This window comes from Planococcus citri, chromosome 3 (assembly GCF_950023065.1).
Source record: "Planococcus citri chromosome 3, ihPlaCitr1.1, whole genome shotgun sequence".
NCBI lineage: Eukaryota > Metazoa > Arthropoda > Insecta > Hemiptera > Pseudococcidae > Planococcus > Planococcus citri.
In genome coordinates, this window is record NC_088679.1 from 43088797 (window position 1) to 43116396 (window position 27600).

General features: G+C 34.4%; 1 protein-coding gene across 2 annotated transcripts in view; it reads left to right on the forward strand.

The window, feature by feature from the left end:
• The first annotated feature begins 3095 nt into the window (after positions 1-3095).
• The window catches only part of LOC135840143 (uncharacterized), a 48514-nt gene continuing 24009 nt past the window's right edge, over positions 3096-27600 (forward strand). Inside the window, exons 1-2 of one of the 2 annotated variants that reach the window (XM_065356510.1) lie at positions 3096-3547; positions 3628-4626. In XM_065356510.1, the coding sequence (XP_065212582.1) occupies positions 3630-4626 (997 nt within the window). In that variant the 5' untranslated portion in view covers positions 3096-3547; positions 3628-3629. Of the gene's footprint in view, positions 4627-27600 lie in introns of both variants that reach the window. The other variant, XM_065356509.1, reaches the window with a different exon arrangement.

Consider the following 27600-nt stretch of genomic DNA (forward strand, 5'->3'; position numbering starts at 1 on the left):
TGATAAGCACATATTGGTATTCGTGAAGATGCAGGGATTAGGGGTAAGACATTTCGCAACAAGCTCGTATTTTGTCTTCTGACGATTTCATGACATTTAAATATCAACGCAATTACGAACATCCCCGTCTCCCTCCGGTCTCCTTCACAGAAAAACACGTGGATTCTGTAACTAGAACTAAAGATCGTGGATAAATAATGGCTGAGTAGTTTCTGCAACCACATGTACCTAGTGGAAAGAAGCTCAACCCCATGAGCTCATTTCCAAGACTTGAGAGGATTGAAAATGATATAGGTAAAATAAAAATAGTAGGTTGAGAGAATGTGACTAAATGATATGAGTTTCAATCATGTTTTCATTGACGGATTTTTGCATCAGTTTAAGATTTTTTAATGATTGAAAAGGGCTAACAAGGGAGGTGCCTCAGGTGACATTCACCGATTTCAACGATTCTTGCATCATGGGATAGAGGAAATCGAACATAGTCTAACCCCAAATTTTCAGCTGCTGAAGTTGATATTTTAGCCTTCCAGGGCGATTTTTCGATTTTCACATTGCAATTTTGAAAAAATCGAAAAATCGCCCTGGAAATGCTGATATATGGTATATCACCTTCAGCAGCTAAAAATTTCACTGTGGGCTAGTCTTATCATATGTATATTGAAATGTCCAAATAATATGGAAGGTTTCGGTATGCGACCTGCGCCGACTATTTTTGGCCAATTTTTCAAAATTGCCATGTGAAAATCGAAAATTTTCCCCATGGAAGCCTGAAATATCAACTTCAGCAGCTGAAAATTTCGTGGTAGACTATGTTCGATGTCCTCTATCCAATCATGCAAGAACCATTGAAATCGGTGCATGTCACCTGGGGCACCTCCCTTGTAATAGTAGGTACCTATAAAAGGAACCAATTCAAGCCAATATTACCTAATTGGTGATCAAAGGAATGGTAAATCAACTTCCAAGTTCCAATCTCTTTTTTCCCTCAAATTTTTCAATCTCCTTGAGCTTTGCATAGATTTTTAACTTCTTAGAGATCGAGGAAGGTGTGGTATAGATAAGTAAGTATATTGTATTTAACACTTTTTTTCACTAAAAATTATGATGTTTCGTAATTCGTATGTATCCTATGGAGTTTTTAAATTCAACGAAGTACATATGTATTTTTACTACGTACCTAGCTACGAGTAGGTATATAAAATATTTGTACCTACTACTCATTTCTTGCTCCATAACAGAGAGAAATTGCTCATAATTTTTAGAAAACTGTGTTTGAAATATAAGCATGATATTTTTGTAAGCATTTTTAAAGCCATTTAAAGATTTGATTCTGTAAGAAAATTCACGACGAAAGGAACAGAGGCATTCGAGGAAAATGCATTCAGGTTAAAACAAGTCAGAATGAGCTCTAGAAACGGATTGGGTTAAAAATCTTTGAGTAAATTAATGTCCTTCGGAGAAATTTCCATACCTATAGGTAAGTAAGTACTCATCTTTCATTCTTTCAGAATGGGGTTTCTCCTAAGTTGTATGTACTAATAGGTAGGTAAGTCTGTTCAATTGAAGATCAGTTTGTGTTGAAGAAAACCAATACAGTGCCAAATCCAGAGGATGGAGGTGAGACTAGACAATGTTTCTTTCAATTTCAAAAGAATTTAGATTTTGAGGTTCTTGACCCTGGTTCGTATTTACTGAAAAAGTTGGATTCCAAAAAGTTCACGACTCAGTTTGGGACAGACTGACTTTCATATTTTTAAGTGATGCATTTTGTTTTCTGTCAAAAAATAAAAATATATTATTCAAGGGCTTGGAATATCGAAATTTGATTTTTTTCAACGAACCAAATATACTTACTATAGGAATGAATGTACTGCATTCCTCAGGGAGGTAGATAGATTTTCTCGACAGAACTGCAGGTAGGTACCATTGGAAGGAACTCGATGGTTATAAAATGTTGAATAAAAAAGTTTTCATTTCGGAGAAGATGGTCAAATGGGGAGGGGGAGTCGCTCCTTTTGAATCTAGAGGGGACCACATCTTCAAGTTAGACCTATGGAATCCTAAATGGAAATATATGTGCCTAATATATGCTGTTTAGGACGGATGTGTGAATATCCTTAAAAAGTCAAAGGTATGTGGATTTCTTGAATGAGGTGTAAAAGTTCCAGAATAGGTAGGTAATATATTAACCACGATGAGAATAAATAATTTAAAAAATGAACGAGAACGACTACTGCGGGTTAAGAATTCGGGTTTATTTGATGCTGATTATACTGTTTTAATAAAGTAGGTATATCTCGAAGGTGGCCTATAATTTCTTTTTAAATGACCACCTACGTGTCAGACGCACAGATAGTGGATACTCAGCACTCGTTGTATAAAAAAATATACCTATCTAATACCTAATTCAAATACTCACTTACTCGCATAGGCACGATATAGTGTTGGATGAAATTACATTTATATCAACCTATAGGTAGGTATAGGTCTATATAGATAATTACTTTATTCATCAACTGAAGTTAGGCATGGCATGTTTGTATTAAAAAGCAAAAAAGGAGAAAAAAAAACAAACAAATATATAGGCTTGAGCCGAAAAACTACAAAAAGGAATGAGGAATTAAAAAGAGTTCGGATAGAGTGAAGAATATAAGTACCTAAGTATCTAGATCGAGAGAGGCGAAAGGCGAATGAAGTAAAAAAAGCGAAAATCTGAAGAATCACGCTAATAAATTACATTGAAGATAAATTAAAGATCATAGCGAGATCGTTAACATATCCTTAGAAAACGCGTAAAGAACATAATTTAGTATATAAAATAGCCGACAAAGAAAAATTGGGATGATAATTAGTTTAGGAGAGTGGTATTATCCGAAAAGGCAGAAAAAAACCGAATAGAGAATTACAATCGACGGGAAAACACCTACTTGGAAACTAGAAATCAACTGCTTAGTAACTGGCAATCCAATCAACGTGGTTGAAACTGGCTTGTGTCAGAATGCGAGGTTCTTATTGGTCGAGAAAGAAGTGTGCATATAGGGAGGAAATGATTAAACAGCCGGCAAGCCCATTCTCTCACAACTAGAACTCCCTACTACTGTTGTTGTTGAACGCCTTTCGTGTCACTAGTGAAAATTTATTGACGTAACTAGCATTAGAGATTCCGAGATCGTAGTACGGTTTCGTGATAACGTTGCACGTTTTTTTCGTCGCGGAATGCGGTGAATTTTTGCTTTTTATTCAATTTCATTACGTATTTCGATTTAATTTCGACGGCGATTTGTTCGTACCTTTATATGAATATATTATTTACATTGTATCGGTTTCTATATCTACGGTGATCGTGACAGATTATTAATTTTCGCGATTCTCGATCTCGCGATACGTTGGTATAGTTATTTATGTTATTTAAAATTGTGCTAAAATTTTTTCGCGGATGTAAGCCTGACAATTTAATGTTGTCCGTATACTATACAAGTTCATACGACCAACTAATGGCAGCAGATGAATCGCACGTAGAGAACAGCCGTAAAAACGTATACAGGTGCGTAAAAAATTCGAACAATATGCGTAATCTAGAGCCGATTTCGATCGATAAAATGTTCAACTACGATATCTCTGCAGTAATGCAGAAACAAGCCAATTCAGCAGCCGAATCAGCCGACGAAGAAGACGAAATCAGTGTCGGCTGTCCATCGCCAATCGCTAGATCTAACGATGATTCTAAAGAAGATGATAAATTTCTCGAAAAAGAATCTCGTCTACGTTCGTCATCGTGTTCTTCGGTTTCGTCTACACAATCACATTGCCAACAATCGTCAAATTCTTTCAGTTATCACAGCGAAGAGACGATTGAAAAAGAAAATGGCCGGGTATCCGAATCGGACAATGGTTCGAGAAGGTACTCGATGAGCGACGATGAAACAGTTCCTAAAGAAGGCGCCGAAGAATACTTCAAGCCTTTGAAACGTTTGAAAATGATGAAAATCGATAAAACCAGTTTTAGTATTAGCGAACGTAGCAAAAGTAATTTGAATAAGAGATTGTACAGACACCATAAGGTGGCCGATATTGTATCTCAAACTGCCGAAGATACCGTCGAAGACGACTGTAATTCGAATTCAGGTGTTAAATCATTCTCCATCTGTGATATACTCAGTCATAAACCAGCCAAAAGTACCCCATCGTCGAGTAAAATCGTCCGCCCTTGGGATTGCGAACCCCAAGAAGAATCTCCTAACCCTTATTTATTACCACCACCAGCCCATCGTGGAATCTTACCTCAACCTCCTTTATTCCTTAGTCAGTTTCATCCTCAACAATTATCGTTGCATTTACATAGACCTAAGTCTGAAGATATCAGCTCGACGTACGAATCGTGCAGCAGCAGTGGTAGATCCAGCACCGGTGGCAGTGATTGTTGTACCAGTCCTGATGTGTTGAATTGTTCCATACAGAATTCTTCGAGTAATCATCAACATTCGTCCAACAGAGGTCGAAATATAGAAGCATCTGCCAGAAGTAAAACCACCAATGGAAAGTCGTCCAATTCATCACCCTTAGATGCTCTATTTCAAATGACCAATAAGACCTTTGATGAATTGAATGGAGATCCTAATGCAGGTAAATTGAATTTTCATACCTATTATGCATATACTTACCTATTTATGTATTTACTTAGGTAGGTACTTACGATATTTTAAGCAATTCAGACTTCAAAAGTCAATTTGTATGACTGCATGAGACTTGCAGGTATTTAATAGGTACCTACCTAAAGAAATACCTTATTCACTGATTTTAACCCTCGGTAAAAGCCAAATAACCAGGTAATAATGAATCATCACTACTTGTAGGTACATCGATTGATAATTGTATTATTTGTGTTTAATATCCTTGACTAATTGGTGGCGTAGAGAAGGGTGGTTTATTGGTTGTTCCTTATCCTTTGTTTCAAAAATCACGAAGTGCTGAGAACTGCTTATAGAATAAGAAATTTTCAAACAATTGTTTCTCAGAAATCATCAGGTATACATACATGTGTATGGTACCTATCTACTTATGTATCAGCATTTTTACGAAAAAAACAACTCGTTCGAGTATAACTAGGTATGCTGACTAAATGCGTTATTACTTACAGTTCCGTAAAAAATTGAAAACAATCCACCTGTTCATTATGAACATTCTAAAATTTAATGTTAGATATAGGTATGGTATGCAAAAATGAAACGTTCTTTCTTTGAAATTGATCAAAATATCACCAAAAAATATACTGAAAAATTAATTCAAAAATCCTAGAATAATTTTTCTCTGACGATGCCAACCTTCTCCACTTGAAAGACCATGTATTGAATACATTTTCGAAACATTGAATAAGGTTCGATGTAGTACTTTAGAAATACCAAATAAAATTTGTTAGATATAATTTTGGTAAAAAGCAAAAAAATAGCTCATGGAACACGAAATAAAAATCCTTTTTAAAAATGTTGTCTACTAATTTTGACAAAAATATTGAGTTTTACTTACTTAAAGTCATTATAAAAATTTATAAATTACTATAAAAGTGGAATTTCTTCATTAAAAAAATTAAAAAATGCATTGATAAGGGAGGTATTTCAACTAAAAGAAAATTTTTCGAATAAGAAAAAGCTGGATTGAAGGAGCATGGAAAAATATAATGCATATCACCACCCAAAATTTCAGACGTTCAAGTGCATTTTTCAATTTTTGGCAAATTTTTAAAAATCTGGCCGAAAATGAAAAAAAAATCAAAATGTTACCAAATTAACCTATTAAAGCTGAAATTTGGTATATATTAGTAGGTATGTAGAATGTACTTGTACCCAATTTCAAAACATGCATGACGTGCAATTTTAATACCTATACTCTCTAAATTTGAAACAGTGAAATTTCACTGCTTAGCAGTCACGACATTTTGCCTTTTTAAAAGCAGCTGCTTTTAGGAAGGCAAAATGTCGTGACTGCTAAGCAGTGAAATTTCACTGTTTCAAATTTAGAGAGTATATACCTACCTACCTACCTACCTACCTAACAATAAGATTTTTAATACCTAAAAGTATACTTCCCACAAAACTTTTTTTTTCTCTGTACCTAGATTGTGTTATTTATGTATGTAGGTAGATATGTGCTCTCTAAATTTGAAACAGTGAAATTTCACTGCTTAGCAGTCAGTCACGACATTTTGGCTTCTTAAAAGCAGTACCTAGTTTTTTACTGCAAAACAGTAAAAAGTTTACTGAATTGATCAGTAAAAATGATTTTTACTTACCAATTCAGTAGATTTTTCACTGTTTTGCAGTAAAAAACTACTGCTTTTAAGAAGCCAAAATGTCGTGACTGCTAAGCAGTGAAATTTCACTGTTTCAAATTTAGAGAGTGGGCACCTCTACCTACTCATCATTACTCACGTGCTTTTGTAGTTTTTGCCAAAATGAGTGAGAAGAATCATCCCTTTTTCTGGAAGTTTTGCTGTAGCTGTGGGGCTTTTATTTTAGAAGCGGGAAATGATGATATTTTAAATCAGAAAATTGTGTCAAGTGGAGAAATTTGGATTTGGGAAATCAAAGAAAAAAAACTGTCAGAGGAGAACCTGAGCAAAAATTTGAAAAAAGTTGCTGATTTCATTCAAAAAATATGAATACTTATTGTGAGAATAATAGATTTTCCAGTCCTTTTTCATTTTATCTATACCTACTTACCCTCAGTGAAAAGTAAAAAACGACAACATACTCGTAATTGCAGCAAACTTCGACTTTTCACTGAAATTGACCCATTGTATACGTATAGGGCTACGTGGTTTAATTTGTTTTAGAATTATTCTAACAATTACTTACCTATGAAGATTTTTAAAAGTTTTGAATTTGTAGTTCTGAGGTAAAATTATTGAATCCAATATCATGGTCGGTCTGAACTGATCTAATACAGAATAACTGTTAGGATCTGATTCAGTTAGTTTGCTATTCGGATTCCGTATTTTGAATTTTTTGGAAGATTTATATTTTCTGCAATGAACGGTCCATGATTTTGGAACTGATTAAATCAAAATGACATACCCATCCTACTTAGGATAATTTTTAAAAGATACTCGTAGATGCATACTTTTCGATTCTTTCTGGGAATTCTTCTAATAAGTTAGATAGTTACCAACGCATGGATTTTTTTTTTACTTCAAAAAGAAAAGAAAGAAATTTTAAAAAACGGTTCATTGTAAGAGGATATTAACCGAAATATTCACAGGGACAATTCTGAACCGGTGATCATTTCAAAGTAGGTACCTATGATAAATAGTCTAATTATTATATGCAAATGAATATTTGACTTGATGGAGTGAAAATACGAGAACAGGAGAACACAAGCTTCAGAAGAAAATTGTTGCAAAAATGTAAATTAGGTATTGGTAGGTAGGTAGGTAGGTACAATATAAGTAACTTTGCTGCATATAATTTTTTTTCAATTTCTTACTAAATCCGTTGCTTTTATATGGCGTTAGCGAATTGAAATTGAGTAATTAGGAAATAAAAAAATTGAACAATCTCACTGCAATACCATCATCGTCAGTTTCAATTCAACGGCTTACGTACTTATTTGGAACATTTTTACAAACGAGATATGGAAAAGTGGCATTATAAGTATAAGGAAAAAAAGAACGTTGGGAAGTTGATAATTGTTGGGGTTTTCAACATTAAAATTAGTAATTTGAAACGAGAAAATAATACTAGAGCGAAAACAATGAAACATGAATTATTTATAAAATATACTTGTATATAAGCTGGAAATTGTATCGACATGTTGTTCATTGTTGAATCTTATTTTTTTAGATTTATAGTTATAATTTGATACCGAGCACACGGATTACTGATAAGCGAGCTGCAAGGAAAATATAATAATTTAGAAAAGACTAGTTAAATTTCATCAGACCGTATCTTATTTAATTGTAGAGTATGATAGGAAGTAGCATCACGTTCGCAGCACTAAGATTTCGCAGTTACCAGTTAAAGTAGGAAAAATTTTTGAAGGAAAGTAGATACATTTCCTTTCAGAGTTCATTATTTTTTTTAAATAGGTAAACGAAATGATTGTATTGTTTGAAATTTTCGCCCAATTCGAGCATCACAATTGCAAACTTCCCTGCAATAAAGGTACCTACTACCTAGGTAGGTACTTACAATTTTGTACTTTGATGGTGCTTCATTGATTCTCGTCATTGTACATTATTGGTCTATTTTAAAATATGCGAAGAGCTTTTTTTTGGTTAGAAAGAGAGGGTATATAATCGAGTGTATATTAAACTCCCACCCACGTCGATCACGTATCATGGTGAATAATTTTTTTAAAATGATAAATCGTGAAGATTTTCCAGCGAACCGCAAAGAATTATATTTCATTATTTTCGGCCAGTTTATACACTTCTGGACGTTCTTACCGTTACTATAATTGAGCAGAACAACTTCAAATATTCATGCACTAATTTAACACTCAAATGGTGGTCCGAAAGCCATAATAGTTTTTTAAAAGATTACTGTTCAAAATCATTGATATGTGCATCAAGCCATAACAAAGGTGTTACCGCAAACGTAACGCCAGTAAGTTACCTCCGCCGAGCCGCGCCGGAGCGTCACCATCACCTCCATTTAATGTGGAGCGATTTGATGAGAATAATTTTCACCGTTCGTGCGACATTAAATCGAACCTCTTGATAAATTCAATTATTGTAATCGAGTCAGATAATTGTGTCCATTATAGAAACTGCGGTTTCGTTATTAATAATACCGGCCATTTTCCCAAATACTTTGAACTTTAATTGCGGTTATTTCAACTGCTGCAGTTCGGGATGGATATAGGTAGGTAAGGTACTCATGGTGGTACTCGTAGTACTATACACTGAAAGTTGCGTCAAACGTTTATAATAAGATACCTAATGGGAAATTAATGTGGTAACCGCAAGTACTCGTATTCTTGTCCTGCTTGAATGCGTTATAAATTTCATTTTCTTTCCCTTTAATTTATCCGTAAAAGCGTTACCATTTTTTAAGCATCATTGAATACACGATGTTGAGATAAGTAAAAGGGTTGAAGTTTTCGTTGTACGCCTATTTTTAACGCAATCAACTTCATTGTGGGCACCTCTAGCTACTACCTAGCTAGGTAACCTTTCTAATAGGTACCTATTTTTGATGTCGATTTACATTGGTTTACTTATTGCCATCTGATTCGTGAAATTGAAAATTTTTACGTACCTATGATCATTAAAAATTTGAATACTTACGAGTGCCAAAAAGAGGCAAGTATACTTAACTAGTTTGTTTTTGAACCAGAACTAGTTATAGAACCGTCAAGAAGAGGGATAAGAAGCAATTTTCCCTTGGTTCCGACTTTTTAGGAAGCACAAAAATTTAAAAACTTTACAATTGACGAGCTTTTTTCCGAAAATGGTTAAGTCACTTTATTTTTCTACGTTGAGAAAGGCGACTGTCTCGGGAATATATTGCAAAATTTCTACATCCCTCCCTAGAGCGGAAACTTTTTTTTTCGTTTTTCTCAACGTGGGAAAAAAATGACTTCATCAATTTTAGAAAAGAACTCTTCAATTAAATAACTTTTGTTATGAATTATTAATCACAAAGGCTTGACGAGGGGATGTGTCGGGGGGGGGGGGTCGAGGGCTTCCCTCTCGATATTTTCCCAATTAAATAGCCAGTGGAAGTTCGAAATCGAGCAAATTTTTTGAGGGAGATTTGGAAACAGAAATCTCAAATCATTTTAAATTTTCAGAAATGATAGTTTTATACCTACCTAATACAAAAAATTTAAAGTTTTCTATTGATTTGATTATGCTTCTGAAATTTATAAAGTTAATTTTTCAATTTTTGAAAATTTTTGATACTTAATTTTTGTGGGTGCAATTGAATTTAAATTACCCCGAAGGAAGTTGAAGCAAGAGCTTTGAAAAATTGATGTTTCGAAAAGTAAAATTAACATTTTCAAATTTTTACAATAATTTTCAAGAAATTTCAATACCTATTTTCGAAATTATGAGGAAGTAAATTTGGCCCAAGCAAAGCGAGGGTAGAAGCCTTCGAAAATTCTCCACAACAGGAGTAAAACGTACCGTATTATTTTTCATGTGAGAAATAAATTTTTCTGCAACATTTTTAAAAGTTTGAGTAACAATTTTCCAAGTATAGGTACAATACGTTGATCAGAGAAAGGATCGATCTTTTGATTAACATTTTCAATCCAAGAAGTAAAAAAAATCGGTTTTTGGTTTTAAATGACTGCCTTAAGGCTTCGCTGAATTTCACTCAATTTTCCAAATTAGTTATCTCAATTCTTCCAAATTCTTTGATTTTCTGAACTTTTCTCTACTTTTCCCAAGTTACCGAACATTTTCTTCAAAATTCTCAACTTTTTGTATGAGTTTTTCTGTTGAGAGAGAGCCCCACTCGGCACGCTTTCGATCAATCATAAAGGTGTTGAACTAAAATTCATTGAGAAATTGTCATTTTTCAACTTATGGTATTTAAAAAAAAGTAAACAATTGATCAACTTGATCAGTGATCACTTTTTGACGAATTGATTTCTAAAGTGGAATGCTGGAAGTTGCATACGTTTCGGGCCTATTTTGGTTCTCGATGGACCGGGCTTGAACTGCGAGTAAGTTCAAGTTGAATAAATGATGATAAGGTACAATATGATGAATGTTTTTTTTTCGATTTTTTTGATGTTTGCTTTGGAATTTTATTTATCATAAACTGCAGTTAAGCCAATTTTGACACCAAAAAATTGGAAAAGTGAAAAAATCAAGTTGAGCGGGTGTTACGGTAAATATTTTTTGAAATCGTGTGGACAGTTTGGGTTTCGCGTTCGCCCCTAAAATTATCAAGGGCTTTTTTCTCGTGAGACTTTGGTAATTTTTGAGCAACTATACGTAGGAAGAGTAGGAGTCAAGTCATCCAATTCAATCCCAAAAAATGTTCTCAATTAGTACTTACTTATCCTATCAAAAGTATTCGCAAAAAAAGTCGTTAAAAATGGGCTCCCAAAACAATAAAATGAAATTTATCTTTACCTAATCAACGGATTGTCCAGCGAGAAGGGAAAATGCCTGTGAATCAATTTGAACTCCTTCGGATGATATGTATTTGGACATTTCCGGCTTGGAACAATAACTGCATGATTGCATGATTAAAAAAAAAGTGTTCGCCGGTGGCTCCAAAATAGTAGGAAAATCAGGAATAGATCGTCCGGACACTTTTTCCTCTCGCTAGAAAATGATAGAATATCGTTCCAAGAGATTAAAAAATTCCAAAAATCAGATTTTTATAACTGCCAGGTTTTGAAAATTTCATATCTTTAGCCACTCAAAATTTTTACAAAAACTAAGAAATAAATCAAAACAGCTAAAAATTTGGTTTTTAAGGTATTTCTGCATGATTTTTGGAAAAACTGAAGTTTGGTCTCCTTTTAGCTACTTTTTTTCTCCCCCTCCCCCCAAAAAAACTGAAATTGGCGGTAGAAAGAAAGTGCCTGAGTGTTGAAGTCTATAAGAATGTTGAAGAGAGGGTGAGATGAAAAACTTCAAGGTAGATATTTTTTTTCTATATACCAACCGAACGACACGCCGTGTATTTCACATTGTAAAAAAATGTCCAATTTCAAAAATTCTCAAAAATTTTCCACAATTTGTTTTTGGCACGAGTACACAGGTATGTAAGTATTTATTTTGAAAAACTTTGTATTAAAAAGTTCTAAAATCATAACAATACCAGACCTAAATTCTAAACCAGTTATTGGAATTTTTTTTTATTAACTTGTCAATAAGTATAATTCGTTAATTTACATTAATTAATTCATTTTTCACACGAAGCTGATAGGTAGGCAACGAACACGAGAGACATGTGTGAAAAATACATATGTTTTTCTCATTCCTTTGGTTCGTTGCGCCTTCGCCTACCACACGAGCAGCGAAGAAACGGGTTAGAAAAATTTATTGGATAATGTTTTCTTGTAAAGATAGTAGCCACACGGTACTATCGGTAAGGATGAAGTTATTAGGAGATTTGAGTCGGCACTCTTTTAAGACCACACAGAACACACACCTCAACCTTCCAATTAGGCGTTGCCGGTCATAGCGGCTTCTTTCAAGTGTTACCTGTCGTACCCGCCTTCTCCGCTTTTCCGTATAATATAACCAAGTCAAAGGACTAGGTTAAACCTAGTTGCTTCGATGATATGTTACCAGCAACGAACTTACCTCTGGCCTGGTTTAGCTCGTTTCTTTCCACTTCATCATTTTTATTTTTTTTCTTCTATCTAACTAATCGTTTTAATTTTGTATCTTTTTTTTTCGCTTTAAATAAGAAATTTTTCCTCGGTGATTCATTCATTTTAGAGAAAATTTTTTCACTTTCTGTATTATTTAGAAGTGCATTCGAAAATTTCTCCTATACCTTTACCTACGAGATCTAGGTTGTTGGTGTTTTACTAAAAGGGTTTAAATGCATTCGACGTGTGTGGAAAGGTTTAAAGAAGAAAACGATAGGTACGGACGAAAGGTCAATTAGCGATACTTTATCGAGAAATAGGTATTGAATAAAAAAAAGATATCATTTAACGGCCTTTACTCCCGATAGCAAAGGATAGTAGTGTAGGTCATTCAGGATATGCATGATTTCAACCCTGTATAAATTTCTTTCAACCGAATACCTGTGCCTTTGTAAAAGTATCGATTCATGTTATTTTTTACAGTCTTATGCTTGGTTTAGGGATCTACCATAATGGGTATAAGTTACCTGTAATATGGACTATGCATTAGTCTTTTGAGGAAGTCGCTTACTATTTGTATAACAGTCGGTTTGTTTGTATAGAAGATTTGTGTATTGGGTAAGGGATGTTTTAAGGTATTGTTTGGACATTATTCATGTCCTTTTCCCTTCTTTTATTCATTTTTGTCGTGAACTGGAATAATTTTAGTACATACGTACATCTACTTACTACGTAGTCTATTAAGGTGTGGGTAAGTTTTCTTGATTTTTTCCCCTTAGCTTTTTCGATCGATTTACCTATCAAATTTCAAATTTGGTGTACTAATTTATAGGCTTTGTAACTTGTAAGGTAAAAGAATTAACGTTAGGTATGCGTTTAGTTGAAAAGTTAAAATGGATTCTTGCGTGATTTCATAGACATTAATAATGGCTTAATAATTGGCGTGTTACTTATTACATATTCTAACATATTTAGAACACGCTGCTGCTGGTAATAAAAACAAAATCTTTTTAAGCTACCAACCATTATTTTTATATTTATCAAAAAACGTAATTTTTCGAGCGTGATTTTGTAATTAGTTTACTCAACGATAATGAGAAAAGCGACACGTGAAACGCGCTTTGTATTATAGATTTCGCAACAAACAAAATTTAGCAAAGAAAAAGGAAACAAGCAAATTGTCTGATTATTAAAATTAGCGAATTATACGCCTTAAATAGCCTCGAGATTTAGATAAGTAATCAAATTCTGAACTTTTTAAAAGCTTGTTAGTATAAAGGGATGTGAATTTGTGTTAATTAGCTGCCTATTTGAATTTTTTTCTTTTTTAATAATGAGCCTATGTACTAGGTACCTGCGTGTGTAGTACTGATTGAATTAATTCTGCTGACGATTTTCTTAAACGCGATTTTTTTTTTCAAGTAATTTGAGTAGTAAGGTAGGTACATATATCTTGCCTAAGGTGTGCCGCGTGACTTGAGTTTACACGCGGGCTCGCGGGCGTTTAATTTTGGTTGTTGATTTTTTTTTTGTCTTTTATAAACTTTATGAATTACTTCACGGATGTCTGATTTTTTTCCCTGTATGATGTTTCGGAATATTCCTACCTATTACCCAATTGACAAAAATTTGGATAAAAATGCTAGATAATAGCTAGCTAATCACGCTACAATTGCGCTAGCGCACTAGCGCGATTTTGGGACTCTCTGCTAGCTTTTTTTCGCCAGTGTTTCACGCTAGAAAATCACTAGCAAAAAGCTAGCGTGTTCGTTAAAAGAAAGCGAGCCTCAGCTAGGAAAAAGCTAGCAGAAAGCTAGCGTTTTGTGCAGTTTTCGGATTTTTTTGAGCGATAAAAATGCTAGCAGAACATGTTGCTTCTTTCTCAGCTCGCTATACGCTAGCATTCCACTAAATAAAATAATAATCACCCATTAAAGTCAAAATTTTATTTTCAAAAATTAAAAGAGTGGGGTTAGGTACCCTCAATTTTGAGAATTTCTTCACGTCTGAATTCCCCTTAACACAACGAATTTTTTAAGACCTAATTTACCTACGAAAATTTTCCTACCTAATTAACGGGGATTCGAACCAGTAACCCTATGTTCCTAACTACCTACGCTTAACGACATGGCCACGACGGAGATATTTGATTCAGGTCCTCCAAGTATTGATTGGTGTATCACTGTACAAGTTTGTAATGTGGCATTTATTGGATTGCAGTGTGTGAATCAGTGTTTCTCATTGCAAATTTTTTAAAGAAGAATGTTCATTATCAATCATTTATCTATAAATTGAATTTTCAGTTAGTTAGGTAGACCTACCTACGTACATACCTACTTAAAACCTCAATAAAAAATTGAAAAATATCCATCATAGTCCAGGAAAATTGGACAAAAAAAAGGGTCATTGGGAAACGTGAGGTAGAAAGCTTAAAATTGGTATACCGGTCCATTTTTATGTGCTGAACACGAATCCGATGAGTCCCCGCTCGTCCCTGGTGAGCGTTCTACCCCTATTGTGGATCTAAGCCCCCCAAACCAGTTTTTTTGCAATTTTCTCCCCCGCATTGCATTTTAGCGAAAAATATGTGGTTAGATAAAAGAATCTACGTCAAATTTCCGATCTAGTTATATATCAACTTTCCTTCCACCCCCAAGGGGGCCGGAGCTGGGCCCATTCAAATGAGAGGGGTTGTCTAAAAAACACAAAAAAACTATCCGCGCATAGGAGGGGTGAAACGGCCCCCCGAGAGCGTTCGGGTTGATACTAGCATGGAAAGTGGGTACCATCGAGAAGCTACCGCGTGAAAAATTTTAGATCCACACCACCTCCCCTTTTTGGGAACCCCCCTTTTTTGAAATTTCAATAACACTTTTCTCAGCTCCATTTCAGCCGATTTTGAAAATTTTTCTGGAAGTTATGTATATCCTTGGTAGGTATCTCCAAAAAAATTTTCAACCCCCTCCCCCCATATTTACCACTCAAAATGGCGTTTTTTTTCATTTTTTTATGCCTATTAACAATCAAGATTGCGAGGTACAATTTTGGAAACACGTTTTTTGGATGTATTCTTGACCCTCAGACATCATATACTATATTCGAAATTTTTTCTTTGGTACGCCGTGGTGAAAAACTTGGAATAATGTATTGTAGGGGGATGGGGGGGGGGGGGGTGAAATGGGAATTTTGAGAAAAATGATTATCAATGAGTAGGGTATCGTTTTCATATGATTCAATACCGCTGAGCACGAATATGACCTCAGATTTTCTGCTACACTCACCTACCCCTCTCCGGAGTCCCTCAGCCCCCCTCAATTTTCACGATTTTTGAAATAAAGTTGTATTGATGACATTGGTTTTGTTGCTATGGGAAAATTACATAAGTGCATTGTTATTGTACATAAAATTTCTCGTAGAATGAGCTAGAGCACATGACTCCCCCCGAGGGGGTGGACCCTTGATTTTTTTGCTACACAGAAAACGTTACAAATCTGTATGTGTACGCACTGTATAGGTATACGGAGCATATGTGGCATAATAATATTCATTATAACTGTAACTTGAGTACGTATGAGTATGTATTTTATAATTCAACGACTACCTACATGAAAAATCACGAGAAAAAAATATGGTAACGAAATACTGATAAAAAAAAAGTAAAGAATGTTATGAGGGGGAGCCATGTGCTGTAGCTCATTCTACGAGAAATTTCATATACAATAACAATGAACTTATGTAATTTTCCCATAGCAATGAAACCAACATCTCAAAATAACTTGATTTCGAAAATCATGAAAATTGAGGGGGGCTGAGGGGCTCTGGAGAGGGGAAGGTGAGTGCAGCAGAAAATCCTAAGTCATATTCGTGCTCAGCGGTATTGAATCATATGAAAACGACACCAATGTCATCAAAATAATTTTATTTCAAAAATTGTGAAAATTTAGGGGGGCTGAGGGGCTTTGGAGAGGGGAAGGTGAGTGTAGCAGAAAATCTCAAGTCATATTCGTGCTCAGCGGTATCAAATCATATGAAAACGACACCAATGTCATCAAAATAACTTTATTTCAAAAATCATGAAAATTGAGGGGGGCTGAGGGGCTGAGGGGCTCTGGAGAGGCGAAGGTGAGTGCAGCAGAAAATCTTGAGTCATATTCGTGCTCAGCGGTATCGAACCATGTGAAAACGACACCAATGTCATCAAAATAACTTTATTTCAAATATTGTGAAAATTGAGGGGGCTGAGGGACTCTGGGGAGGGGTAGGTGAGTGTAGCAGAAAATCTGAGGTCATATTCGTGCTCAGAGGTATTGAATCATATGAAAACGATACCCCACTCATTGATAATCATTTTTCTCAAAATTCCCATTTCACCCCCATCCCCCTACAATACATTATTCCAAGTTTTCACCACGGCGCACCAAAGAAAAAATTTCGAATATAGTATATAATGTCTGAGGGTCAAGAATACATCCAAAAAACGTGTTTCCAAAATTGTACCTCGCAATCTTGATTGTTAATAGGCATAAAAAAATGAAAAAAAACGGCATTTTGAGTGGTAAATATGGGGGAGGGGGTTGAACCCAACAATGTTTCATTAAAATTTCAAAAATCCAAGGGCAGGGGCATTTTATCTATTTTACTCTGGAATACCCTTTGAAAACAAAGACTATAACCGTAATCATGTGATTGTGACGTCATGCGTCATGAGTAGGAAAGCTTGCAAAAATTCACTCGCTGATCGCTAGAATTACACGAGCAAATCTAAGCATTTTCAAACTAGCTCAAGTGCGCGAGATGATCGCTTGCTTTTCGCGAGCATAAAACGAGCAAATCTAACAATTTTTAAAGTAGCTGAAATGCGCTAGATGATCGCTACCTTTTTGCGAGCATCTAAAACGCTAGCTTACAATCGCTAGCAAACTGCTTGATTTGCCTGAGGAAGGAATGTTGCTAGCTGGAAATCGCGAGAAATTCGCTAGATAAACGCGAGTCAGCGAGGTAAACGCGAGGTTCCGCTAGCAAAACGCTTACGATTTTGTCAATTGGGTAGGTACTTAATTTGAATGAAGAATTTATTTACTTGTTTGAAGAAAAAAACTAAAAATTAAATAAGTAGGAACTCACCTTGCATTTGAGTACTTTGAAAGAATTTCCATAAGTTCGCAGGTAGGTACCTATATAATAATCAGAGGTGCTGTGAACTACTCAAGTCTATGAGCAGTGTCTCTCTCTTCTAAAAAAAGAAGCCCTTTCATTGGCTCAGTCGCCAATTTCGCTCTATTTTATTAAAGAATGGTGACCTGAAAGAGAGCTCTCAAAAAACTCTCAAGTTGCTCAAACGGAAAATTGAGGGTCTTGGGATTTTAAATTTTCCAAAACTATCAAAAATTCTACTGTTGAAAAAATCAATTGGTGAGTCATTACTCCAGGAAACTTCATTTCTAGCCACATACATTTGAATTGGAATCACATTTAGAAACCTAATTTCGACAAAAAAGGGACCGAGATGGAATATAATTTTAAAAGACTCCCTCAGTTGCAGCTGTCTGCTGTCCAATTGCAAATTTCGAGATTCTAGAGCAAATTAACAAATGATCCCAAGAAATATATTTTTTCTCATCGTTCATGTCGAAAGTGGTATGTACTTTCTGGAATTTGAGACTTTTTTTTTTTGAAAAAATTTGGCTGTCAGAAAATATTATTCCTATGCACTTTCATCAAAAGTGGGTCTATATAAATGCGGTTGTAATTATTCAAGTCTGACCAGAAATGTGTTTTCTGACATAATTCGTTGTCATTTCAACTTTTCGTCAATTTATACACTACACGTCTTATTTTGGAAAATTTCAATCCGAGAAATAATTTTCCTTTTATGGTGTAAGGCGGTGGATTTTTCTTTTAGAGCTAGGTATCTTATGATTTTTTGAGAACTGGTAGAGTGATAGGTAGAGACTGAAAGGTTCCCTTGTTGAAAGGAGTAACTTGAATAAGTATAGGTTGTAACATTTGATTTTTCTGAAATTGCCTGGCTCAGTTTAAAAATTAAAGGGATATTTTTTTTTGTTTTTGCATTCAGTGATCATCAAAAATTTCTAAAATTCAATCCCTTAACTTGATTTTTGAGATCCTTTTGTGGCAAGTAGAAAAAGTTCAACGTCAGGATGGAGGATCCACTTCCAAAATTGATGGGGTTGTGCGTATTCAACACTGAGTCCCAATTTTTGGGTAACGTCGTAGCTTTTAGTTTCAAATAATTTCATACCTACAGGAAGGACGTTTCATATGTGAAAATAATTTTTTTTCGCAGAAAAAAATTCAATTGTAATTTAATAACTTTAAAAAATTCACAACTTCAAAAAAATTTAAAATTTTTGGTACATACGTAGATATATCTACAACTTATTTTTTTTTTAATTTTATTTTTGAAATTCATTTTGATTATTATTTTTGTCATGTGTTAGATGAGTATTTTTTACTTTTTTGAAATATCATTGCCAAAAATTATATTCAACTATTGCCTTTTCAATTTCCTATATCTATAGGAAGGTTTTTTCAGTGAACTGAATACGAGCGTATGACTTAATTTTTTAAATATTAAGTATTTGCTTTTGACTTTGACCATTTCCCAAAATAAATTTACCAAAACTCATGGCTACTTATGCAAATACCTACCTGATTAGAATTTTCAAGTGCACATCAAGAAAGTATCGGACGAGAAATTTTTTAAATACGCCATGCTCAGATGATTAGGCTATATAGGTACTTAGGTTCCTATATTTTTAATTATACGAATATTTATTCCTCGTACTTATCTTTCTGTGGTAATTCGTCTCGTAACATAAGCTTGATTTGGCCCGAGGAGAATTCAAAGTGAAATTATAATTTTGTCGAAATCCCCGCGGTTTTAATAAGTGGTGTCCACTCCACGGTGAATTAGCTATTCGAGGAATAATTTTAAAGAAAAATATTCCGAGCGTTTGATAAAATTGCATTACCTACATTTTGGTTACTTAGTAATAGGTACATAAATTACAACGCGTGAATTCCGTTACTCAAATTTCACAATAAACTGGCGCTAGTTAACATTCTCACGTGGCAGCTTTCAAGTTTCATGTTAGATATTGTTGATTTTAAAAACGCGACAGTTGAAAGTATAATATAGCATAGGAAAACCACCGTAAATGTAGACTACCTACCGAAATTTTCGTGTCGCTTTCGTGCTAATGAGTAGTTACGATATTATTCCAGTATATACGCGGTAGGTAATAGGTCTATGCTATAGGTAGGTAGTTGCTTAGGTGACTAGGTGCTACTCGATATTCGTGACTACGATGTATATTTTCCATTACACTCAAAATTTTAGTAGGTCATTGCACCAAATACGTATCAAAATTCCCTATTTCGAATCAAAAGTTCGAAAATAAGAACCGCGATTTTCCTATTGCCATTTTAAAGAGCTACTTCGTGTGGAAATGATCAATTAATACGACGACGAAGCTGAATATTATAGGTAGGTACCTACGTTCATTGTGCGGATGATTTTATGCATAGCAGAAAAAAAAATACCGATGCAGCTATAGTTATGACCTGAGCGTTGTGGGTGCTGGCCGAAAGCTAAATTTAATGATTATATACCAGGCTTATTGTTTTTACATCTTAATATTTCTGATAATGATTTCAGTGAAAGGCGATTTCTTTATCGTTTTCATCGATAATACGCCAACACTGATTTTTTCTTCTTAAATAAAAATGCACGCTTAATGTGGCATAAACAATCGGTACCTGTGTACGTATTTGAAACCCTATTTTCAAGCAGAACGTATTTCCACCTTTTGTTTCGCAAATGACCACTGGCGAATTGAGATTTGGTTGTCGCAGTATTCTTAGTTTGTCTACGTGTGTTTGAGTACAATTATAGGTACCTACCTATATACAGTATCAGTTGCGTTGGCAGAAGAGGAAGTAAATTCACGCAGATGTTGGTAATTTTGATAAGCATCCCGTTCTCCAGAGATTTTCGCGGATATTTATTATCTTTTCGTAAAATTATTATTTCGTCGACGAAAGATGTAATTTTAAAGGGAAATGTTTATGTGGTGTGAATTTCCTTTTTTTCGAATGAGTTTCATTTTACAGCATATGTATAGGCTAGAAATGTGTAAATGTGTAGTGTGTGTACATTGGCTTTGTACATACTATTATATGTATATATGCTGGTACTATTAAGTACATAGTAAGTACTCGTATGTAGATTCGAAATACCTACGAATTGTGGATTTTAATCTGGTAGATATCCTTACTCAGGTTTGTTTGAAAATTTACACTCAAGTGGTCGTAATGTATGTGTTAAACGCTTCTTAAACGACTAATTATAGTTATTATCTTAAGTAGGTTATTCTGAAATCATAAATGTCGATGTGATTTTGTCAAAAACATTAACTAGTTTGAAAACAAGCCGCCGCTTGACACCAAACACAGGCAAGCACGGTAGGTAGCTAGGTACAAATATCCGCTGAAGAATGCGTTGAATGAACTTCGTTTTGTAGCGATATTTATTGATTATTAAAACCAGTTTTTAGGACATAATTTTACATTTTATTAGTCGCACTTATCAACGGTAGGTAAGTTACCTTTTAAAAAAAAAGAAGAAAAGAAACAAAATACATAGGTGATAACTGAACAAGTTCTCCCAAAATTGTTGCCAATTTTATGACGTATAGGACATGTGTTTAGAAACGAGAAATATTATTTCGCTCGAAAGTGTTTTAAAAAAGTACCAGTGACCGGTTATTCGATAGTTTCTGCTTCGCGTGATACAATTATGCTCATCAATGTGAAAAATGACGATATAGAAATTTCAAAAGTTGTTTGGTGATTTTTATTCGTAAGTAGGACTCTCCAAGTAAAAATTCAATTTTCAACTCATTAGGTAAATAAATATACATATAACCAATAGCAAGCATAAGGGAAGTAAAAAAGTATCAGGCTCTGGTTTTTTCTTTGTTTTGAAGGAAAAATTAATTCATAATGAATTATTGAAGAACTTTGTCACCCGATATTATGAAATGAATTGGTAAATTGAAAAACAAATCGGATACCTATCAAGAGTATCAAGCAAAGAAAATGTGTAAAATACAAAAAAATTAGAAATTATGTTTAAAATGCAGAGCATAATTTGAAACTTTTAGATCTAGATACAATACGTATTCTGAATGTGTATGTTCATGTGAGTGGTGGTGAGGGGAGAGGGGGAGGGCGAAGCATCGTGCTAAAGGAAACATTCCCTTGATGTTCATTTTCACTTACGAAATGTGCAAGTCTGTTTCGACCCAACCTATACACTTCCACGCTCTGTTGCTTTTTGGTGTTATTTTCTACCCCTTTGCTCACTTGAAGTAATGCTGCAGGTTGATATTCATTTCAAAGCCAAACAAAATGGGTGGATTAGCTGGTTGTAAACCTTTCTCTTCGTCAAGTTAGAAAATAAATCTTTGAATGAAAAAATCAGGACTCACGAGAGAATAATCCGAAGTGATAATCGCTGATCAGATGAATGAAATTCTACCTATAAGTGATGTACTTGCAGGACCAAATTGCATCTTATATTCGTCGGTTTTTCTGGCACGAGCATAATCTGAAAATCGAAGGAACAAATGATATTATAAACTTTGGACTAGAAACGAAAATGTAGCAAAAAATTTGATGAATAAACAGGTAGGTACTTATGCCTATAAGGACGTGTAGTTCAGTTTCATGAATTTTGAAAACTTGCGAACTTTATCTCATCTTTGTATATAGGAAAACTAAATATGAAGGAACTTCAAATGTTAAAATTTTGCTTCGTCGTTTTGAACTATAGATACCATATGCTTGATTATAGGTAAATTCATTAGATTTTCTCGAGCTTTAGCAACGCGAAGGCCTGCGATGAGTTCGTTACCAAAAGAAAAATGTAGACATGAATGGTATAGGTAGGTAAGGTACCTTGATATACCATACCTATGTACTTACTACTCACTTACCTATATAGGTGGTAGGTAATCATACACATGAACCATAGATATCCCTACAATTATATTTATTACACGAGTGTTACGAAGGTAGGTCCTATGGGTACGTCGAGTATATTTTGGGAATACGCATAAACAAATATAATTATTGTAAATTAATGGATGGATGTAGATTTTACCATGCGGTGTTATTTAATAATGTAGGTAGTAAGTACGTGTACCGATATATACCTGTACTGATGAATAAGTACATGAAAAAGAAGGAAAATCAAAATTCTACCGTCATATAAAAGGTTTCATTAGAATATATAGTGTTTCGAGATCCGCATTTAACATGTACTTGGTAAAATACTGCTTAATTGCCGAACAAACGTAATACCTCAAGTACTGGTTAGAGCATGCGTTCCTTCTAATCGGTTGCGTACATATATTAAAGTTTTATTGAACGATTCTTGGCATTATTTAAAGTGTATTGAAGAGTCGGCAAACAGTAAACGGATTTTAAATAAAGGTTAGGTAGTCCCATTTCCCCCTTAAGTCATAATAACCTTTTGCAATGGATATATTGGAGGATTTATTGACGATTATTGCGCAAGTTTTAATGGTCGTCGGTAAGTTTTGGATGAATTGCGCGACGCTGCGGAATAAAAATAAGTAAACTATACGATTAGAAAAATGATACAGCTATTCTAAAAATATGCTAATAATAGTAACCGACGATAAACCAATTAGAACCGATGTACTAATGAATCGTATGCGTAACGAAATTTGCTTTTTGTCCGATGTAATAAATTATGAAAAATTTTAATGGATAATCGGTAAGCCATAAAATACACGAATGAGTATTAGCCTAATGTTACCTTCTGTATACAACTCTGGTAGCTCGTATGTATTTGTAATGTACATAATACAACAAGTACTTCAGTTGTAGGTAAGTACATATGTGTAGGTGAGGTAGGTACCATTCGAGTAAATTTATTGTTGTCTTTCAATGACATAAAGGATTGTTTCGGGGTTAAATTTTTGATGAAATTGCAACTCATTTTAGGCCTTAGTAACTAGCAATAGCACCTTGTACTCGTAACATCAAAAAGGAGAGGTATATGTTGACTTTGGCCACATGATCACTCATAAAAAAGTGAATTTGAGAGTCTAAACAGATTGAGAGCAGAAAACACGCAAATGATCAGCTCTTATATATACGATATATGTAGAAGCTGGCAAATGTAAAAACTCAAAATTCCATTGTCCACTACGTTTTTCTTTTGAAAATGCAGGCCAAAATTGAGACTAGCAGAGGGCGAATTTCAAAGAATGCACTTACCTACTTGATTTATGCTCCATGAATTTATAAAAAAAAATGAGAAAACTTGGTTATGATGTTTTCAAAATTTCATCTCGATCTGCTGAGAAGTACCTACTTCTTTAAATATAGGTCGGTACAAGTAGGTGTATAAAATTAGAAATTCAAATAGATACTTTCTTATCCCTTCTCTCTAAATTTGAAAATATGTGAAGCAGGTGCTTGTCGTAATGTTTTTGTTTAGAAGATTGCGTTTTGATATTTTTTCCGGTGAATTTTGGTGAATATTTTCAAAAACTCATTGAGAAAAAATATTTTTTGGCGAACTTTTTCGTGACTCCTGCACCCTTTGCCTTCTTTATGCTTACAAGTCATTGTATCTCATGGAAATTCAAAAGTCAACGAAAGGAAATACTTTCGATAAATTGAATTACTCTCGTTTGCCACCTGTCTTCTCTCAAAAATAGCTGGTTCCTACTCATCGAAATTGAGTCGAAAATCTTGGAGAATCAAGTTGATATTTTAATGAACCCTACCTACTACTTCCTTGTTCATAGGGAAAATCATTCATCACGTCATCATAGTCGATTCAAGTACTTAAAGCTGCAAACTGACGTATACTGATGCCTTTGAAAATACTTATAGCCCCTACCTCAGTCATTTCGAGATTTTAGTCAACATGTCGTTGAAATTTTCTCATTCGTAAATGTTTACAAGAGCAGGTATAAATTTCGCGCATCTCTCAGCGCTCTAGAAAGGGGGTATTTAACGAGTAATAACGGTTTACGGTGAAGGCTCGAAAATGTGGGCGGGATAATGTAAATAGTGAAGAGAAAAAACGACGATGCTGCGCTGTGCTGTATAGTATACGTATACTGTATATTGTATAATAACATTTGAAGATCGTCATCCGTGGTAAAAGAAAGTGCGGCGGATATTTGGAGGGTTCGTAATGCGATTCCGCAGCGACACAACTGAAACTAGATTAAGAGTAAATCGTTCGGAAAATAGTGTTAACTGTCGTGTAGCCATCGTAATGACAAACTAGAGCGATGTTTCATTCCTTTGCGCACTTCGTTATATAGTAAATGGCGAAAGGCGAACGGCGAATTTTATGGTGGTCGACGACGTGCAGGGAAAGTTGTTAAATGTAACTTGTCGCAATTTCTATTAACTCACCCTTTTGAATAAACACCGAAAAACCATTTTACACACCTCATAATTCTTTTTGATATTTACTCCGTAAACCTGTTTTTACGACCTATACATTGTTTGGTTGCAAGTTAAATGCTTTTTAGTCGCATTCTTTGCTTTTATACATTTTTTCATCGTGTTAGCTTCGTGTACTATCTCTCCTGCATTGTATTTATTATGTAACTTACCTACCATGGAACAGCAACGTGCATTTAAAAAAAATTCAAATACTTGCTGACAGAAAACACGAGATGAATTTATTCAAAAATTTTGAGAGATCTGTCCTGTAGCATTATTAGAAATTTCAAGTCATTTTTTTAGCTTGAATTTTTGATGTTTCCTATACGAAGTTAGTCCTATATGATTGTTTTTTCTTTAATGAAATTTCCTTTCAGCTAGGAATACTGTGATCCCCCCTCACCAATTTCAAATTCTCAGCCAACCCACATCAGATTGTGTCTTGAATTTTGATGATAGGCAATTGGTATGATTACATTTTTTTCATTTGTTCTTTTCAAAATGTACTACCTAGTATGGTCATCACTCATCAGTTATGGAGAGGGGAGGGCAAAGAAGATAATTTGACCCAGGGCTCAATAAAAATCTGTGGAAGCCAAGTCATAAACTAATGTAGGTACACAAATTTTAATTTTTCCCCCAAATTGTAAATCATTCATTTCAGGTAAATTTTCAATAAAAGGGGCAAGAGAACGTTAAAAATTATGTTTACCATTTGCTCTTAAGCTTTCCATTGTTTCGACGGCCATCATTTGATTTGAATGCAGGACTGTCGAAAAAGCCAAAATGTGCCGAAGGCTGATGCCATTTTTGCGCCTCCCCGTAAGGATCTGCAGATTCAAGTATTAAGTATTAAATCATTAAATTCAACTTGGCAACAAATTTTTGGAAGCTTGTTGCAAATTGTCCTATTTTACCTCTATTCTTCTGTACGGCCTTGTTTGAACGATTCAAGCTCTCTACATGGTGCGTCAAATTTTGATGATTAGCTTTCAATCTCATCTGATGATGGCTCCTGCAATTCATAAAACAGGCAACCAGTCGTGCTAAAGATTTTTTATAGACAAATTTTGACAGAACGCTTTACTTCCTCCACACCCCACCCTCTAGGTATATTAGGAATTAAATGTGAAAATGTCTTTGTAAGTAATCTATTGAGCTTCATATTTCATGTTCAACGAAAGCCAATTCTAGCGAAAAATTTTAATCACTATCAAAATGACGATTTTGAAACTGTTTATTTAGATACCAAAATATTGTTTGCATAGGCAAATATGTTGAAAAAAGTCGATCATTAACCTTTTAATATCTACTTTTATTTTTGAATTTCTTTTTTTAAAAAAAAGAGAAGAAAAACATTCTTCTGTGATTTTTTTTTTGTGTTAAAAATACCTGATCTGATGTTCAATTACTTAGGTTTTCATTTTCTATGTTTCAAGTCATCGCATCGTGAACTGTCACGTTTTATTGGTATTCACGTTCATCTACTTATTCATACGTCACGCGGTTAGATATGCAGTCAATTGATGAAAATTGTGTTCCTCGTGAGTTGAAAATCCACCAATATTAAGCCCAATAAATCTGTTAAAAGTTATTTTCAATTAGTGGAGTAAACGGTCCGTTATAATTTGTATTGGATAACAGGAGGAAAGTTGCCAGTTGTCGATGTAATGAGATGGCAAAATAATGTTACGGGTTCCCAAAGTTGCGCCGCGCTTTACACAGTACAATTTTAACGTGCACGTGGGTAAAAAAAGTCTGTTCTCTAAATCAATGATATTGTGCGAGCCAAAAAAAAAGAAAAGAAAAGAAAAAGAAAAAAGAAAACTTGCAAGTTGAGTTTTGACTATGAAAAATTGATTATATTTCCACAGGTACCTTACCTATCATACCTCTACTCATATCTCTAGTATACCTATGGGTTCAACTTGCTGTTAAGCTAAGCGCGTCTTTTTATGAATAAAAATACCCGAGCCACTTAATTACCTGTTTGTATTTTTTTCTATTCTGATACGCGGCGAAGTGATTAATGTTCTTTTTAATTAAACTATATCTATATAGGTATCGAGTTAAAAGTCTAGTGTTTTAGTACACCGCTGACGATGCCAATGCCGCTTTTTCAACGAGGTAGTCCCGGTGCCTACCTATACATTTTACAAGTTTTAATTAATTCGCGATTCATACTTTTATACGTACGTTCAAACATATGTAGCGAAGGGTGTTGGTTCATATAGATGCGGTAGGAAATATGCAATTTTTCATTCCACTCCGCAGGAGTGAGGTGGAGGAGGAAGAGGGAATGGGTCATACTGGTGAGAGATGCAGTTTGTATAACATCACGGACGAATGAAATTAGTGTTTTATAATTTTCAAATAAATTTTACTTTCTGTATACTTACAAGTTGAATTTCCGAGTGAAGTAATTTGTTGGAAGACAGTTTATATGTAGGTACTTCTGTATTATAATAAATTTAATGGTACCTACATTATTATGGCACATACTATTTGAGATACGTGATATGCTCGTTTGAAAATTTACTAGTTAGCAATACGCTTGCACGTTCATTCTCGTATTTGTTTATACAGGATGTCCCATCGAATGTTCGCACTTCTTTAAATTTACATGTGTGACTAAAATACGTATACGTTGACGAAAAAAGGTTTGCAGCGATGTTGATAAATTTGAGGAAACTTTAATTTGAAAATATTTCATTCTAATTTCCAAAATTATAGATACGGAGAATGATTTCCCAACTATCATTTTCAAAAATTTGAAAAAATAGGTATACC